The sequence below is a fragment of the Miscanthus floridulus genome, chromosome 11 (assembly GCF_019320115.1).
Source record: "Miscanthus floridulus cultivar M001 chromosome 11, ASM1932011v1, whole genome shotgun sequence".
Taxonomy (NCBI): domain Eukaryota; kingdom Viridiplantae; phylum Streptophyta; class Magnoliopsida; order Poales; family Poaceae; genus Miscanthus; species Miscanthus floridulus.
Genome location: NC_089590.1, coordinates 86,166,186 through 86,182,846, shown reverse-complemented (window position 1 = coordinate 86,182,846; position 16,661 = coordinate 86,166,186). Strand labels below are relative to the sequence as shown.

Below are 16,661 nucleotides of genomic sequence, written 5' to 3'. Positions count from 1 at the left end.
TCGGCCTCGCAGGATACTATCGCAAGTTTATCAGGAATTATGGAACTATTGCTGCCCCTCTCACTGCTTTACTTCGCAAGGATGGTTTCACCTGGACAGATGAAGCAACAGCAGCATTTGACGCCCTCAAACAAGCTCTGTCCGCTACGCCTGTACTGCAGCTTCCTGATTTTGATCGACAGTTCACAGTGGATTGTGATGCTTCGGGCTCGGGTTTTGGGGCAGTCCTACACCAGGGGTCAGGCGCCCTGGCCTACTTCAGCCGACCTTTTGCCGCCCGTCATTTGAAGCTGGCTGCATATGAGCGCGAGTTGATAGGCCTGGTCCAGGCGGTTCGACACTGGAGGCCATACCTTTGGGGGCGTTCGTTCACAGTACGGACAGACCATTATGCCTTGAAATTTTTGCTCGACCAACGTCTTTCTACGGTGCCGCAGCATCATTGGGTGAGTAAGCTTTTTGGCTATGATTTTGTGGTGGAGTATAGACCGGGCCACTTGAATACCGTCGCCGATGCCTTGTCCAGACGGGAGGATGAAGCTGCACATGTGCTGGCTCTGTCAGGACCTTCATTCCAACTCTATGATGACCTCCGTCACGAACTGGAGCACGATGCAGCCCTCCGCGCGCTCCGTGATTCGGTGGTAGCTGAGCGCGGGGCTCCCTGGCGTGTGGAGCATGGCCTCATCCTCCGGGGCTCACGAGTTTATGTGCCGGCAGCTTCAGCGGCGCTACCAGTGGTGCTCCAACTTGCCCATGAAGTGGGTCACGAAGGAACTCAGAAGACACTCCAGCGCTTGCGCCAGGATTTTGTGGTTGATCATGATCGCCGGTTGGTTAGCGAGTTAATCCGTTCCTGCCCGGTCTGCCAGAAGAATAAAACTTATCACCTTCATCCAGCAGGCCTCTTGCAGCCATTGCAGGTCCCAACGCAGGTTTGGTCTGATATCGCGCTGGACTTCATCGAGGGCCTTCCTCGGGTCGGTGGGAAGAGCGTCATACTCACGGTGGTTGATCGTTTCTCAAAACATGCTCATTTCATTGCATTGAGTCACCCCTACACTGCTGCAAGTGTCGCTAAAAGCTTCTTCAAGGGCATTGTTCGCCTCCATGGGTTTCCAGCCTCCATTGTCTCGGATCGGGATCCCGTGTTCACTGGGAATGTGTGGAGAGATCTGTTCAAGCTTGCTGGCGTCAAACTTCGGATGAGCACTGCATTTCACCCCCAGACGGATGGTCAGTCCGAAGTCGTCAATCGTACTATTGCCATGTATTTGCGGTGCATTACTGGAGATCGGCCTCGTTCCTGGATGGATTGGTTACCGTGGGCCGAATATTGTTACAACACATCTTATCACTCCTCGCTCCGGACGACACCATTTGAGGTGGTGTACGGCCGGCCTCCGCCAGCCCTTCTGCCCTACACGGCCGGTACTGCACGGACTGAGGCTGTGGACGGCTTACTTCGTGACCGTGACGACTTCCTTGCAGAGGTACGGGATCGTTTGTTGCAGGCTCAGGCATATGCTAAGGAGTCCTATGACGCTCGCCATCGGCCCCTGGAGCTTGCTGTGGGCGACTGGGTCCTCTTGCGGATCCTTCATCGTCCAGCCCAGTCTTTGGCGCCGGGGTTTCGGGGCAAGCTCGCCCCCCGCTTCGCTGGTCCATACCAGATCACAGAACGTGTTGGACAGGTGACCTATCGTCTTCGTCTTCCGGAGCACGCGCGCATCCATGATGTGTTCCATGTGGGTGTGCTCAAGCCCTTCCATGGCACACCGCCAGAGTCGACACCGCCGCTTCCTCCACTTCGGAACGGCCGGGTTCTTCATCGCCCTGCCCGTGCCGTCCGGGGTCAGCTTCGTCGCGGTGTTTGGCACGTCTTGATTCAATGGGACGGTCTTCCAGATACTGAAGCTACGTGGGAGCCCGTTGAGGAGTTTCGCGCCCTCTTTCCGGCGTTTCAGCTCGAGGACGAGCTGTTCGTCGAGGGGGGGGAGAGATGTTATGACTGGGAAAGTATATCACCGAAGGAACCGTGGCTGAGCTGCCTAGTCACGTGAGGTTTAGTTATCAAGAGTCCTAGATTTCAGGAATTTGTTATTCAGTTAGTTTGTTATTTGAGTCAGGATTAGATTCAAGTTGATAGGATCAATTGTATAAGTACCAAACTCTAGTGCTTAATGAAAGGCAAGCCTGGGATTGAGACTCACGTCTCCCTTGGGCCCCCAGCCTATTCTCCTGCACGTATTCTCCTTTCCATCTACTCGCGAGAGCTCGACGCCGGCCACGGCACCTCCAGTTCGCCGGCGTCTCTTCAAGCCACGACCTCCAGTCCACCACCAGTACAATCTCAGGAGCCGAAGCGCTAACACCTCAAGTCTTTCTAATCTTGTCAACTTAAAAAAATTGTGAGTCCCTAGTAGTTTCTGTGATTGTAGGATTATTATCGTTGCAAAGGTAATAACCATGGCATTGATCGTTTCAATGTAACAGAAGAATAGGCGATATAGTGAATGGAAGCTCTCCACTGGCATTCATTGGCAACATGACATCTTTGGGTGAACTGTACGACATGTGACCTCCGTATTTTTTTCAGTTTAATAGCTTAAACATTTAATTATTCAAGGTTCCATCTTGCAGAGTGCTGAGGAATACGAAGATATCTGATACACTAGCATCAGTAGACTTCTCCAAATTTGTAAATTTATACTTATTGTAAGCATGGTTCCCTTGTCAGAAAGTCACAATCAAGTGACAAATCTATGTTATAGCTCAACTTTGAGATGATGTTTTTCCTTTTGTTGTCTAATGCTATTTTTCTTATTTCTCACAGGGACCTGAGTTTCAACAATATCACAGGACAAATTCCTCAATCAATTTTGAATCTTCTGTCTCTTAGTTATTTGTAAGTTTTACTTGCTGCAGTTTTCATAATTTGTTTGAATGGACATATTTTTTTCTTTCTTGTTAACCTTCTGCTGATATGTGCAAATATTCTACTTGAATCAGATTTCTAGGGAATAATAGCCTTTCAGGAAGTCTGCCTGCCACAAAAAGTCCCTTACTGACCAATCTGTATGTTCACATGCTCTTTGTTTTGGCATTGTGCTCAATGAAATATGTTATTGATCTAATAGTTACCTTTTTCTCCGCCTTTTCACAGAGATTTTTCATACAACCATATCTCAGGAAACTTTCCTTCTTGGGCTACTGAGAAAAATTTGCAATTGTATGTTTGTGTTCTGAAACTTCTCTCATGAAAATATACTCCTTAGTTATTGCACACAAAGCCTGCCTGATTGAATACAACAGTAATAGCTAATTATCCCTGTATGTTCTACTGTGTACTAAGGAATTTGGTGGCAAACGACTTTGTGATGGATAGCTCCAATAACAGGTGAGCACCAGTTCGTCCTCAAGGCTAGCATAAAAATAAGTTCCCGCCTTAGCTTGTAATCAGAACTTAAAATAGTAAAACATTTCATCTGCAGTGTTTTGCCATGGGGATTGGACTGTCTTCAGCGTAGCACTCCCTGTTTCCTCGGTTCTCCAAAGTGTAATGCTTCAACCCTTTGGAATTTCGAGCATGTATCTATTTTGTAATATTGGATCTGCAATTGCATAAACACTATTCTGATAAATTGGATGCAGCTGCCTCCCTTGCGGCGGACTCTGGTGGTAGTAGAGCAATATCAGGTTCAGATAATTCCATCTATCAGGCTGACAATGCCAACCTTAGAGCCGCATCATACTACGTTGCGGGTGCACCTACATGGGGTGTTAGCAGCGTGGGACTATTCTTGGATGCAGATGCACCCAATGGAAGTTACATCATCTACTGTTCACGCCAGTTCGAGAACACCCTAGACTCTGCACTCTTCCAAACAGCAAGGATGTCACCATCATCTCTGAGATACTATGGCATTGGACTTGAGAATGGAAATTACACAGTCACACTTCAATTTGCAGATGCAGAGGTTGACTTTCCAGACATGCAGTCTTGGAGAAGCAGAGGGAGGAGGGTTTTCGATATCTATGTCCAGGTAGCTACAAACTTGTATCTGGCTGGCATCTGATGCTTTTGAATCATATGATTTGTTCTAGATATAGACTTTTGTGCTTGATACTGCATGCTTGTTTAGGGAGAGCGCAAGGAGCAGAACTTTGACATTAGAAAGGCAGCAGGAGGGAAATCTTTTACTGCTGTTAAGAAGCAGTATGTTGTTCCAGTAACCAAAAACTTCCTTGAGATTCATCTCTTCTGGGCTGGCAAGGGCACTTGTTGCATTCCTTATAAGGGATACTATGGTCCTGCAATATCAGCCCTGAGTGCAACTCCAAGTACTCACCTGAACTTAAACTCATTCTAAATTGCAGTTATACTGCCCAAATGACATTTTGAAGTATCAATCAATGCATACTAGTGTAGTCACAAAAAATAGACTCGTCAGTGTGGTATACATGATGTGAAATTTTAAATTTGGATGAAAAAACTGTTATCTTTAATAGAAGAATTAGAACATGGAAATTTTTCGGCACGGTATGTTTATGATGTTGTACAGCTGTACCTGCATATATAACTATAAGTTGGCGGTTGAGGGCCTAGATTGAGTTGAATTTATGCCATTTCAAACCAAAAGCAGAACATAGAACACCCATGATAAGAGCTGAAATTGCACATTATCCTCTTTATTACTTGGTGGAATTGTAACTATTGTAAATATTGTGTATTACTTCTCAATTTTGTTTTATATAAGGTTTTCAATGCTCAACTAACTGAACTCTTCTTCAGATTTCATCCCTACAGTGCGTAGTTCTGCAGACAGCAAGAGCAGCCGTAAAACTGGTGTGATTGTTGGAGTTGTAGTTGGTGTTTCAGTTTTTGCATTGATCGCACTGGCCGGAATCTTCTTATGGTGTCAGAAAAGGAGAAAGCTATTGTTAGAGCTAGAAGGTACTTGATATACTAATATCACAGTGTGTGATTGTCTGCAAACAGAAAGTAGCTAACAAGCTATTTCGAACCTTGCAGAATTGTATACAATAGTTGGAAGGCCAAATGTCTTCAGTTACAGTGAGCTCAGGTCAGCTACAGAAAACTTTTCTTCTAGTAATCTACTTGGTGAAGGAGGATATGGATCAGTTTACAAGGTTTGTCTTTCTAGTTATCTAGTATATATAGAACTGGATTTGTGTTCAATGTGTGAACTTATGAAGGCTTAAATGTTGCTTCCTGATGATCTGGATAGAGACAGAAAAGTCATGCTATGACATTTACCATACACTGATGCTTTTCAAGTGAAGCAAAACCTTGCACTGAGTTATGGAATACCTTGCATATAAGTGCAACTTTCTTGCAGGGTAAGTTGAGTGATGGAAGAGTGGTGGCAGTGAAGCAGCTCTCCCAATCCTCTAATCAGGGAAAGATGCAGTTTGCTGCAGAAATAGAAACCATCTCTCGAGTGCAGCACCGTAACCTCGTGAGGTTGTATGGCTGCTGCCTTGAGAGCAAGACACCACTGTTGGTCTATGAGTACCTGGAGAACGGAAGCCTCGATCATGCGTTGTTTGGTATGACTTCACCCATTCTCGTATGACAAAGAGTGCATCTCTAATGCAGAAATTCAATATGTTTAAACTTTCATATTCAGGAAAGGGAAGCTTGAATCTAGACTGGCCAACACGATTTGAGATATGTTTGGGCATAGCAAGAGGTATAGCTTATCTCCACGAGGAGTCGACCGTCCGCATTGTGCACAGGGACATAAAGGCCAGTAATGTGTTGATCGATGCCGATCTTAACCCTAAGATCTCTGATTTTGGCCTTGCCAAGCTCTACGATGACAAAAAGACTCACGTCAGCACAAAAGTTGCCGGCACGTTGTAAGTATATTTTTCATCTCGCCTTTGGGTATAATGCATGGTGTATTATTATTAGCAAATGTGATGGAGCTAATGGCAGTTGGTTAATTCTTGGTTGTCTTTGGCTGTATCATCTAGTGGTTATCTCGCACCTGAGTACGCCATGAGAGGGCATATGACCGAGAAGGTTGACGTGTTTGCGTTTGGCGTGGTCGCGTTGGAGATTGTTGCTGGTGAATCAAACTATCAGAATACGATGGAGGAAGACAGGACCTATATATTTGAAAGGGTAAGATCATCAGAGTGAAATTTGATTATACCATAAGCTGAACTCCCGTTTGTCACTAGAAATTCTTGATATCAGAGAATGTGGAGAGACTGTACTGCAACGCAGCATCGTCCTAAATAAATCGTTAAATCGTACTACGTTTCAGGTGTGGGAACTGTACGAGAACGGGCGGCCGCTGGAGTTCGTGGACCCGAAGCTGACGGAGTACGACGGGTACGAGGTGCTGCGGGTGATCCGCGTGGCGCTCCACTGCACGCAGGGCTCGCCCCACAAGCGGCCGTCCATGTCGAGGGTGGTGGCCATGCTCACCGGGGACGCCGACACGACCGAGGACGTGGCGAAGCCGAGCTACATCACGGAGTGGCAGGTGAAGGTGGCCGACGTCAGCGGCAGCTTCACGAGCAGCCAGGTGGGGTCGTCGTCGTCCGGCGGCGGCGTCCAGGCGAGCCCGGAGCCCGGGGACCTGACGCCCGTGGTCCCGTCGCCGCTCTTCACCTCCATCATCGATGAGGGCAGGTGACAGCTAGCCGCAAAAACGTGAAGGCCTGGCCCCTGGCGGAGCATGCATGTGGCATACAGTTACAGCTATGTACATGCATGGATGATCTTCGGAGAAATTTGCTTTTGTGGAGGCAGCAGATTTGTTTTGGAAGGCACACGCACTCTGAAATGGCAGGAGGTTTTAGGACGTCGCGTCGCGTACGATGGATGGCAAGCGTTCCTTTCAGTGGCGGTGGTTCGTCCTCGCCCCCGTCAAGAATGGGGCCGGCGCCAGGCCTGCCTCGCCTTGCTTGCTGGTAGCCGCGTGACACGTCTACCAGCAATGGAGAGTGTAGGCCCCCGACTAAGGTTCCAAGGGATACGTAATGTACCTGTTGAATTCGGCATGCATCACGTGGCTGGTGCAGGTGCTTAGTATGTATGTCATCGTCGTATTCCCTGCTGAGAATGGGCGTACCGTGTCCGGCTGACCTTTCCGGTTCCGGCACACGGCTCCATCACACGTACGCCTTTCTCTTTCTGTTTTGTTCCTCTTCCTCACCGCATGTCTCGCCCCCTCCTCTGATATCAGAGAGATATATTCAAGTGTGTGAATCACGCCATGACGGTATATATATTTAGCCTATTCCCTGGTTGATTTCTGGGCTGATAAGCTCGACCGGTGCTGGTTTGTTGTGAAAAAAAAACATTGTACCATGGCTGATAAGCCCCGGCTGAAACGAACAGGTTGATTAGCTGTGCAACGTGGTGCATGCATTCCCACCCCTTTTGATTGTTAAGGTCATTGATTTTTACTTCTTCTTTTTTTAAAAAAATAATAAAGTCACATGGGCTAATCGATCAGGTGGTTCGTGACGGGGAGACCACGATCAGTGTTAGCAGCTAAGCATGCTGAGGACCGTTAGCTAACAACAAACGGTAGGATCAACCGCGCTCAACGACAGCTAGCATTTCCGTCCATCCGTGACAACCGACAGACTACGGGACCAGGGGGGTGTTCGCTGCAGCTTGCTGCTACAATAACATCAGAGATCAAATTGCAGCCACAGCTTGCAGCAGCAGGTGCAGCAATGGCAGCTCAACAGACCCACAATATGCACTCTTCTATCTCAAAACAGAAGTTAGTTAACACAGTAACGTTTAGGTACGTTCACTTCACACCTGTAAATACACGTGCTTATACTCTATTTTTATGATGAAAAACATTGAGATTAAATCATCGGATCTTAACACCAATGAAATAACCCATAATGTCTTATTATCGAGAGAAAATTCCTTGTTTAGTATCGGAATATAGTATGGCTAATTATTTAGAGTCAAAAGATAGACTTTCTCTTTTCTTACATTGAACATTTTTTACAGTAATTTTTTTTAGACCATGAATATTTTTTTGGCAGTACAACTTTGTTTTGCGCAAATTATTTATGGCAGTACAATTATATGGACAATGATCATTTGTTTCAAAGTACCAAACATACATCAAGCTGCATAAAATTGCACCGCCATAAATAATCTATGCAAAAAATTGCTAATGTTAAAAAAATATTCATGGGCCAAAAAAATCATATTGGTAAAAAAAATGTTTAATCTGAAAAAATAGGACTGTATAAAAAAATTGGTGCAATAAAATATATTATAACATATTAAGACATTGTTTGGATGCGCATGTATTCATCTCAATTCACTTGTGTTGAAGTGGATTGTGGTGTAATTAAACTAAATTCCATTCCATTCAACTCCAACACATGGATTGCGGTGGATACGCATGCATCCAAACAAGGCCTAATGTGGCTACACATGAAACAAGGCTAAAATGGCTTTTTCCGCTCGCAGTTGACGGTGTTAGATGCCAAATATAACGGTGATGCTATTGATGTAATATTGGAAAAGGTTTATCTTTGGATGTTAAATAAAAGACTATGTCATCTTCCGATGCTAAATAGGGGGTTTTCTCTATTATCAACGACCACGTCATCTATAGATAGATAACACTACTTCATACAATAAATTTAGAAGCACACGATCGTATCCATGTCAGATGTAAGACTCAAACCTGAGTAGATATGTTCATACCACTAGAAAATAGGCGCATGATTTAAATAGTGCACTGTGCACACTCCTTAATTATATAAAAACCACCTTTTGTGAATCAAAGTTACTTTTCTTGTCGGTGAAAATAAGGCTGTGTTTAGTTCCAGGAAGTTGGAATTTGGGGCTACTGTAGCACTTTCGTTTTTATTTGGCAATTAGTGTTCAAACATGGACTAATTAGGCTTAAAACGTTCGTCTCGTAATTTCCCACCAAACTGTGCAATTAGTTTTTTTTCCGTCTACATTTAATACTCCATGCACGGGCCATAAACATTTGATGTGATAGGTACTGTAGCACCTTTTGGAATTTTGAACTCCAACTAAACACGCGCTAAATACTAGGTAAGAGTAAACATGCAAAACATCTGTACACACATTTCTCCTGTGCATGGGAAGGCATCCAGGAAGCTCGGAAGGTTCAAGGTTTAACGAAAAGAAGGGGGCAAATCCGTCAATTGGTACAGGTAAGGTAACCCCCAGGCCCCGGTGAGCTTGGAGTCGTGTTCCTCGCGCGGTCGCGGGCAGCAAAACCCAACAACCCGCAACTGTCCAGAGGCATCCACCCGACCACCCCCATTCAAAATCTCCCCTCCGGCCCTCCGCTCCGTCGTCGTCTCATCTCACTCCTCCCCTCGTGATTATCCCCCCGGATTCCAAATCCCATCTCCGATTCATTCGTCCCCGGATTCTTCGCGCGGGCGATGGCGGGGGCTGCCGCGGGCGCGGAGGCGGTGGAGAGGGCGCACGGGCTCTACCGGGGCGGCCGCCACCGGGAGGCGCTGGAGCTCTACTCCGCCGCGCTGGCGGCGGCGCGGGGCCCCGCGCAGCGCATCGCGCTCCACAGCAACCGCGCCGCCTGCTACCTCAAGCTCCACGACTTCCACAAGGTCCCGCTCCTGGCTCCCTCTGCTCTGGGTTTGGGTTGCTTTCCTTGGCGGATTGCGTTATTGCTTTCGATTTGACTTCGCCTCGGTGGTGGCTGCGGGGGACGGGCGTCCCTTTGGTGCTTCCCAAGTGTCAGTTTTGGTACAAAGGATCGATTTTTTTCAGCCATACAGGTGTCCATGTCCTGTTTGCTGCTGGGTTCAGGGCTCCTGCGATTTTGGTCTCATAGATAGATTGTGTTTTCTGGTCGTCGTACAACAATTGGAATGCTCAATTTGGACTGTGGATGGATTCCATTCTTTAAGGAACAATATGAATGCTCAATTTGGATTGTGGATGGGTTCCATTCTTTAAGGGGGACTTGTGACACTAGGCATTTGTGTGCAGGTAGTGATACTGTTAATTTGTTATGTCCAAGCTCCTCTAATGTTCAGTCTAGCTTTTGCTTATTATGGTGATCTCTCCGCATTTATCTCAGTTGCTGGTAAAATTTGTGTTCTAAGACGCAACTGAGTCCATTAGATTGATTGGAATCGACTTGAGAGGATGCAGCGCTTATGTTTTGTTTGCTGTTGCCTTACCAAAAATAGCAAAAGTACTAGAAAACATGCTAGGCACGATATCTGGAGGAAAAAAAAAAGAGAGAGACTTGGATACCTGAAATTTATGAATGGCCCTACTCAAATGATTCCCTTGATTTGGGCACCTAAAATTTATGAATGGCCCTACTCAAATGATTCCCTTGATTTGGGCACCTGAAATTTGAGGGACGGCCAAATGATTAATGGATGATCGACTATGAAAGCTAGTAAGGGGCCATAGTTATTATTTATATTGACCCTGAAAATAGCAGTCTGCATTCCTCTGGAATCATCTGGTACTGCAGGCATCATGGCATCACTTATTGTTCCCTTTTCTATATTATCATTTTTGCTTCTAACACTAAATTCTCCATTTGTGATATCTGGTACAGGCAGCACAAGAGTGTACATCTGTCCTTGAGTTGGATACGGAGCATGCCGGAGCTCTGATGTTACGTGCACAGACTCTCGTTACTCTGAAAGATTATCAGTCAGCTCTATTTGATGTCAACAGGCTCATCGAGATAAATCCGTCGTATGAAGTATACCAGAACCTGCAGGCACGATTGAAGACACAGCTAGTATGATTTTAGTTTTCGCTCCCTTCGTTAATTCACTTTGGTTCACCTCCCTGACATCCTCACCTAATTGTGCCTTGTGTACTTAACTGACCTATTTTATTGCCCATCTGTTGTACTGTTTTGAAGTCACTAGCCCCAATTCCTGAGTGTGAAGAGGAGTCTCTTTGTCTTGAAGAAGAAAAGGAAGAACTTCCTCCAAAAGGTCAGAAGACTCAGACTTCTATCGCTAAGCCTGATGAACCTGCAACTGAACTGGCTGTCAAGAACAAACCTTCAACTGGACCGATTCTCGATAGAAAACCTACAACTGAATCTCAAAAGGCTGAGGTTCCATCCGCTCTGCCTTCAAAACCCCAGGGATGGGAGGCCATCCCAAAACCAAAGGGCCACTCAGGCCTTGATTACTCAAAATGGGACAAAGTTGAAGACGATTCAAGCGAAGATGACGACGATGAAGAAGAAGATGAGCTGCCACAGTACAAGTTTAAAGTCAGAACTGTTGGTGTGCGGTCTGTAAAGTGAACAGGGTTGGCAATAGATTCAGAGCGTGGTCTGTGTATAGTCTAACAGGATCCCCACTGACCAGGGTGTCACTTGTTCATCTTTAGTTGAGTTATCTGGAATGAACAGCTATATATTGGTTGATATTTGCTTGAATCAGAAATAAGCTCAGATAGTTCCCATTTGAGTTCTCAGTCATACAAATTTAAGTCACAGTACATATATTTACTCTGTTTTGTGGTGCAGGTTTCGTTTTTTTTTTTTTGAAACGGAACCGGCAGGAGAGCTGCCTATTATATTAAAAAGAGGGAGCCAAGAAAGGCATTGTACAACCATATATAGAAATGTACAAAACGAAACCACAACTCCAAAGCCCTCATCTCAGAAGCAGCTTACATCAAGCGTGCAAAAATAAGTTAGAAACATGTTTTGCTCTTGCCATTGCCCATAGACTCGCCTCATCCTTGATTTTTTTGGAGAAGCCGCGCTGTCGCGGATTTCTTGTGCTCCAAGATTATTGCATTTCTTTCCTTCCACACCTCTCAACAAACGAGAATGATGATTGAGCGAAGACCTTGTCTCACCGTCGAAGGTGTACGATCCATGTTGTCCCACCAAGTGTATACTGAGTCTCCTGGCACCCAGGCGGAAGGTCGCAGCTGCAGCTTGCTTAACCAAATTGCAATGCCCTCCCAGATACGTCTAGTTTAGCGATGATTTGTCCAAAGCTGTCTCACAATGGCTCTCAAGTTCAAGGAGAGCAATTGTATGTTTTTTTGAAGCAACGGGGATGGATATGATGGCAAAGTCAACAGTGTACAAAGATCCAAAGCTAGCACTCTAGTAGTCTAGTGCAATTTAGGATCAGTCTCATGATCACGTCGAAAGGTCGAACCTGTGTACCAAACGTCCTAGCCTGCACATTCATGTAATCGGTTACATGAACCTATTTTTTTTTATACAAGCCATGTGGTTTTTATGCAAAATACTTTCATCAGTTTCAAATCATGTATTCCGTCACATTTGTCAGCGCAACTGTTGCACTGCGGCAGAATACCAATTTGTGTACATATGCGGTGACCAAAAGCCAGCCAACAGGCGTACGGCAAATTTTACACCATAGTCTCGATCAGTATAAAGTTTTGAATTGCAAACTCCACTGAACATACCCTCCTGATTCCTTGTGCACAATACGCAAATCTATATTGTCAAAGTTTATACATCCGACACTACTAAACAAAGACATGAAATCATTTCATGTTTAAAAAACTAAAAACACGCCGTCCTGTATACTCCAGTTCTACTTGATCCCCAAATCAAACGAGCTCCTCTACTCTTTTCTTTCCTTTTTCTTTTCTTTTTTTACCTTTGGGAACAAATTCAATTCGAACCCGAAAGCGGCCCAACCCGCCAGTTGACACACCAGTTGCCGGAGCACATCGTCAAAAGCCCCCAAATCCAAGCGAAAGTTGGTCGTCAGCTCATCACCAACACCGGCACTGCAGCAACGCACCCGCACTGCTTGACTGCGAGACCCGCCTATCCCGTAAGGCCGTCCACGATGTGGTAGCGAGGCCAGGAAAAATGTGGGTCCAGCTACAGCAAATTAAGCATCAGGCAAGGAGAGCTATAGTGTGTCAAAAAGATAGAACCGGTGCCACTTCGTACATGGAACCTACAACTTTAATAAAATATTCATCGTCATGTGACCGTTGCCCTCTTGAAGGCTCAACTGCCAACTACTTATACAGTAATTTTATAATATTTAAAGAAGTTGGAACCGGCATAAGTACTTTCACCACTCTAGTTTTTCCTGGCGTCATTCAAGAGTTGGCAGCACCCCCACAGTGGTAGGAGCGATGCTTACTTTTTCTCTCTCCTTTCCTGACAGCACTTTAGCAACACACTGTGGAGGGCCTAAACCATGTTCGAAGGCGCATAATAAGGTCTTCCACAGTGTGAGTGGAGCTTGAAACTGTAGAAGCTAGCCACGTTGCTGTGATGTCTGATCCAATTTCTAGTTGCAGTGTGGTGGTATCGCTAGTGGTGCCTAAAAAGACTGTTGCATGCTACTTTACAGCTAAAAGCTGCTGCACGCTCCTCTCCCTATCGCTGCGCTCTCTCTCTCCACAGCACAAATCGGCACCGGTGTAACTAGTTGCGCCGCTCTCTAATTTTTTTGGCATTGCTCGGAGTTGGATCCACTCGCTGCAATGGAGACTTTAGAATCTTCTCTCTCTTCTTTTTGACATCACTCAAGCGCACATTGTGGAGGGCCTAACCGTCCATCCCCCCCCCCCCCCCCCCCCCACACCCACACACACACACACACCCCACACTCCGCTGACAAAGTTACTAGCCGTTAGACAGTTTATTTCACCCCCATCGCTCGCTCTCCTGCCTTGCTAGTTCAAATTCGAATCCCGCAACCCACTAGATTCCAATCCCAACAAATAAAATCGTCATCAACGACGCCTCCTTCCTTCCTTACCAATCAATCAAATCATTCCAATTGAGATTCATTCGAAGCCTAAGGCTGATGGGGATGGAGGCGAAATGCGGTGGCCTGGCCGTAGCTGCCGGCGCCGCGGTCGGCGGCCGCTACAACAGCGGGACACCAAGCGTGGCGGCGTCCAGGGGTTGGTCAGGAAGGTCTGCTGCTGCTGCGCCAAAGCCCAAAGCTCATCCAAAGGGGCGGGGACGAGGCCGGCGGCTTTGCCTTCACCGCTGTCCGGTGCCGGTGAGGCCCAGTGCGGCGTGTCTGTTGCGGCGGGGGGTGGCAGAGGGTCGCTGGCGGAGGAGCTCGAAGAAGGCTCGGGAAGCGGCGTGCGGCGGCTCCGCGCGGCGGCGGGAGCGGGAACGGAACGGGAGATGGAGAGCCGCGACGAGGACGATGGAGCGAGCGGCGGCGGAGTGGGAGCGCCGCGCGGAGGATCAGCGAAGGCTCGTCTCGGAGCTCATTGCGCCTCATCGGATGCCTGAGGTAAGTCTGCCCGCCGTGGCGTTCTGTGTCTGCGACGGACTGCTGATTTTGCTATCGATTTTGGTAATTTACTAGACGACGACATGGTGGCTTGCAGGTGTACACACCGGTGGAATCACTGAGATCCAAGGAAGAGAGGAAGCGAAGGGGGGCCATTATTGCTCATTCCGGTTCGACGGTAATCTTCATCTTCTTGAACCCCATTTATATTTATTTTGTTTATATAAGACACAGATACTTGGCCATGTCAACACTAGCCGGGAAATCTCCGTGGGTTCTTCTGTCTTTTGAGAAAATGGACTGCTTCATTTGTCGCTGAAATGCCTTGACTTCTGATTGCTTCATTTTGTTTCAGGGTTCTATCTCGACAGCATCACATTGCAGGCGGATTTGGAGCAGAAGCCTGTTAGTGATGAGGAATATGAGGTAACCGGAGGGGATAATAGAGACGGCAAAACAACAAACTGAGACCACCTCTGGTTTTGTGTCATTGGGTTCCCTTTTGCTTGTCCCCCCCACACCCCCCCCCCCCCCCCCCCCCCCCCCCAGCGTAAATCGTCAGTTGTGAATGAAATCAAATGGCCTGTTTGAGTGTTTCGTTCGGAACATTGGAGATGCATGTACAAAGGTTTCTACCTGTCAACTAGGAAACAGGAGCGCGGCGCACTGGATTGGACCAAGTGTTACACCAGCACAATCCTATGAAGAGATCTAAGCTACTGATATGGCACTAAATCTAATGGGATATTTTGATCCAAATGGAATGCTCAAATTTGACCACGAAGAGATGCACCAGCTGAATAGACACGGCTCCATACCATCAGTTGAGATGCTTGCGCAGCGATAATCTATATAATTTAGCAGTTATATACCATCCAGCAAAAGGCTTTATTAATTCCCTGCAATCTTCGATCATACCCATATCTTCTAGAGTACTTTTCAGAATAACTTGTGATGAGGAACATCAAAACAATGTCCTGCCTGCATATGTGTAAACGTCATTTTAAATACAGCTGCTTACAGCAACTTACATGGAGTATGCTCTTTGTGTCCTGTTTGTGCCACTCAAGCACACAGTATAGTTATTCCTGATGCAAGAACCAACCATAAAGTAGTCCAGAGTTCAAGTACTGTTCGTTTTTTTTTTATGATAAGCCATAGTTAAAAATACCGTTGGCTGATTTAGTGTGAGAGAAAATACTGTTTGTTGGCTGAAAAAGTACGGCTATATAAGCCAAACAAGCACAAAACAAACAGGGTGATAATCTCTCCGACAACTGTATTATTATACAAAAGGTTAGTGGTCATATTACAAGAGGTCAAGGTGAATAAAGTGATAATTGAACTTAGTAAATATTAGTGACTTTTATTGACTATAATTTTTGCCTCGTTGAATAAATTGGGCAGAGAGAAAACTCTAGATTGCACCACTACAAATATTATTTACGGATATTATATAATAGCTTAAGGAAAGCAATTGAACTCCAAAAACTCTGGACCTGTACAGTTTTGAACTGCAAACTTCACCGAACATAGCCTGCAGGATTAGCATACGTTAACTTTTGACACTCGTACCATTAAAGATCTTTCCAAAACATTCTTACTGCAGAGAACTTATATTTTATTTTATTATTTATTTAAAAAAAGACAACTATTAAACATTTTTAAATTTTACTTTATTCATATTTAATTTTTAACCTTTTTATATTTAATTTTTAACATTTTAACTACTATTAAACATTTTTACATTTTACTTTATTCATATTTAATTTTTAACCTTTTTATATTTAATTTTTAACATTTTAACTTCTGAAAATACACATTTCATTTAACAACTTTTATTTTTATACTTAGAAAACAAATTTTATTTGAATTGCGGGAGCCCTCCAAAAAAGGAGAAATCCCCTCCAAAAATTGGCGTATGCTGCTATTTGCGGCGCACACATACGTATTCTTAGTAAAAGGCGAAGAATAGTTCGCTCTGTGTCAACGCGCAGCTGCTTGCTTCTCGAAACTGCCCTGGCCCTCCTTTTATGCTTCTCCCTAGACTGAAACTGAGCTAGAGCAGCGAGGTGGTGCTAAAACTGCTAGCCTCCGAACTCGACTGTCTCACTGCGCACTCTGCTGTGCGGCCGCGGCTGCGCGACGCGAATTGGGCCTGGCCCGCCTTGAGAGTGCCATTCACTCCTCACAGCGATTGATGCTAGGCTGGCCCAGCAGAAGATGGGCCGTCACTCCATGGGAGTGCCAATTCTTGCTCTTTCTCTAACTTTCCACGTCTTTTTTTCCCCCTTTCTATAGACATTTGGAGGTTGAAGAAAATGCTAAATACGAGGTTATACGAAACTACTTAGTCACCAAAGCGCATCACATATTCACATCAA

The 16,661-nt window shown here is 45.7% G+C and overlaps 2 protein-coding genes, 1 non-coding gene and 1 pseudogene across 4 annotated transcripts; 3 read left to right on the top strand and 1 right to left on the bottom strand.

The window, feature by feature from the left end:
- Positions 1-2,020: 2,020 nt before the first annotated feature.
- On the top strand, positions 2,021-7,260 carry LOC136491462 (probable LRR receptor-like serine/threonine-protein kinase At1g56140). Of its 2 annotated transcripts, none has more exons than XM_066487770.1 (16): positions 2,021-2,064; positions 2,497-2,568; positions 2,644-2,718; positions 2,837-2,908; positions 3,013-3,078; positions 3,167-3,232; positions 3,356-3,400; positions 3,495-3,559; positions 3,655-4,046; positions 4,146-4,344; positions 4,796-4,957; positions 5,036-5,154; positions 5,364-5,574; positions 5,655-5,886; positions 6,004-6,154; positions 6,300-7,260. In XM_066487770.1, exons 2-16 carry the CDS (start codon positions 2,549-2,551, stop codon positions 6,672-6,674), a joined length of 2,250 nt encoding a protein of 749 aa, XP_066343867.1. In that variant the 5' UTR covers positions 2,021-2,064; positions 2,497-2,548; the 3' UTR covers positions 6,675-7,260. The 2 variants fall into 2 exon arrangements, with proteins under 2 accessions (XP_066343867.1, XP_066343869.1); XM_066487772.1 differs by lacking the exon at positions 2,021-2,064 and adding an exon at positions 2,285-2,411.
- Positions 7,261-9,274: 2,014 nt separating this feature from the next.
- LOC136493724 (uncharacterized) lies at positions 9,275-11,478 on the top strand. The gene is made up of 3 exons (XM_066489857.1): positions 9,275-9,633; positions 10,605-10,793; positions 10,920-11,478. Exons 1-3 carry the CDS (start codon positions 9,448-9,450, stop codon positions 11,313-11,315), a joined length of 771 nt encoding a protein of 256 aa, XP_066345954.1. The 5' UTR covers positions 9,275-9,447; the 3' UTR covers positions 11,316-11,478.
- A 2,355-nt stretch (positions 11,479-13,833) lies between these two features.
- Positions 13,834-14,745, top strand: LOC136492346 (uncharacterized; annotated as a pseudogene).
- A 1,413-nt stretch (positions 14,746-16,158) lies between these two features.
- LOC136494998 (U5 spliceosomal RNA) lies at positions 16,159-16,276 on the bottom strand. Its single transcript, XR_010768790.1, has one exon. It is a non-coding gene; the product is annotated as a U5 spliceosomal RNA (small nuclear RNA).
- Positions 16,277-16,661: the final 385 nt, after the last annotated feature.

Bases quoted from the DNA above. Each gene is read 5' to 3' on its own strand.
- LOC136493724 (XM_066489857.1), top strand. From the start codon at position 9,448: ATGGCGGGGGCTGCCGCGGGCGCGGAGGCGGTGGAGAGGGCGCACGGG. The intron at 9,634-10,604 runs GTCCCGCTCCTG...TATCTGGTACAG, and splicing joins AGCTCCACGACTTCCACAAG to GCAGCACAAGAGTGTACATC. The intron at 10,794-10,919 runs GTATGATTTTAG...ACTGTTTTGAAG, and splicing joins CACGATTGAAGACACAGCTA to TCACTAGCCCCAATTCCTGA.
- LOC136491462 (XM_066487770.1), top strand. From the start codon at position 2,549: ATGACATCTTTGGGTGAACT. The intron at 2,719-2,836 runs GTAAGCATGGTT...TATTTCTCACAG, and splicing joins TTTGTAAATTTATACTTATT to GGACCTGAGTTTCAACAATA. The intron at 3,079-3,166 runs GTATGTTCACAT...GCCTTTTCACAG, and splicing joins AGTCCCTTACTGACCAATCT to AGATTTTTCATACAACCATA.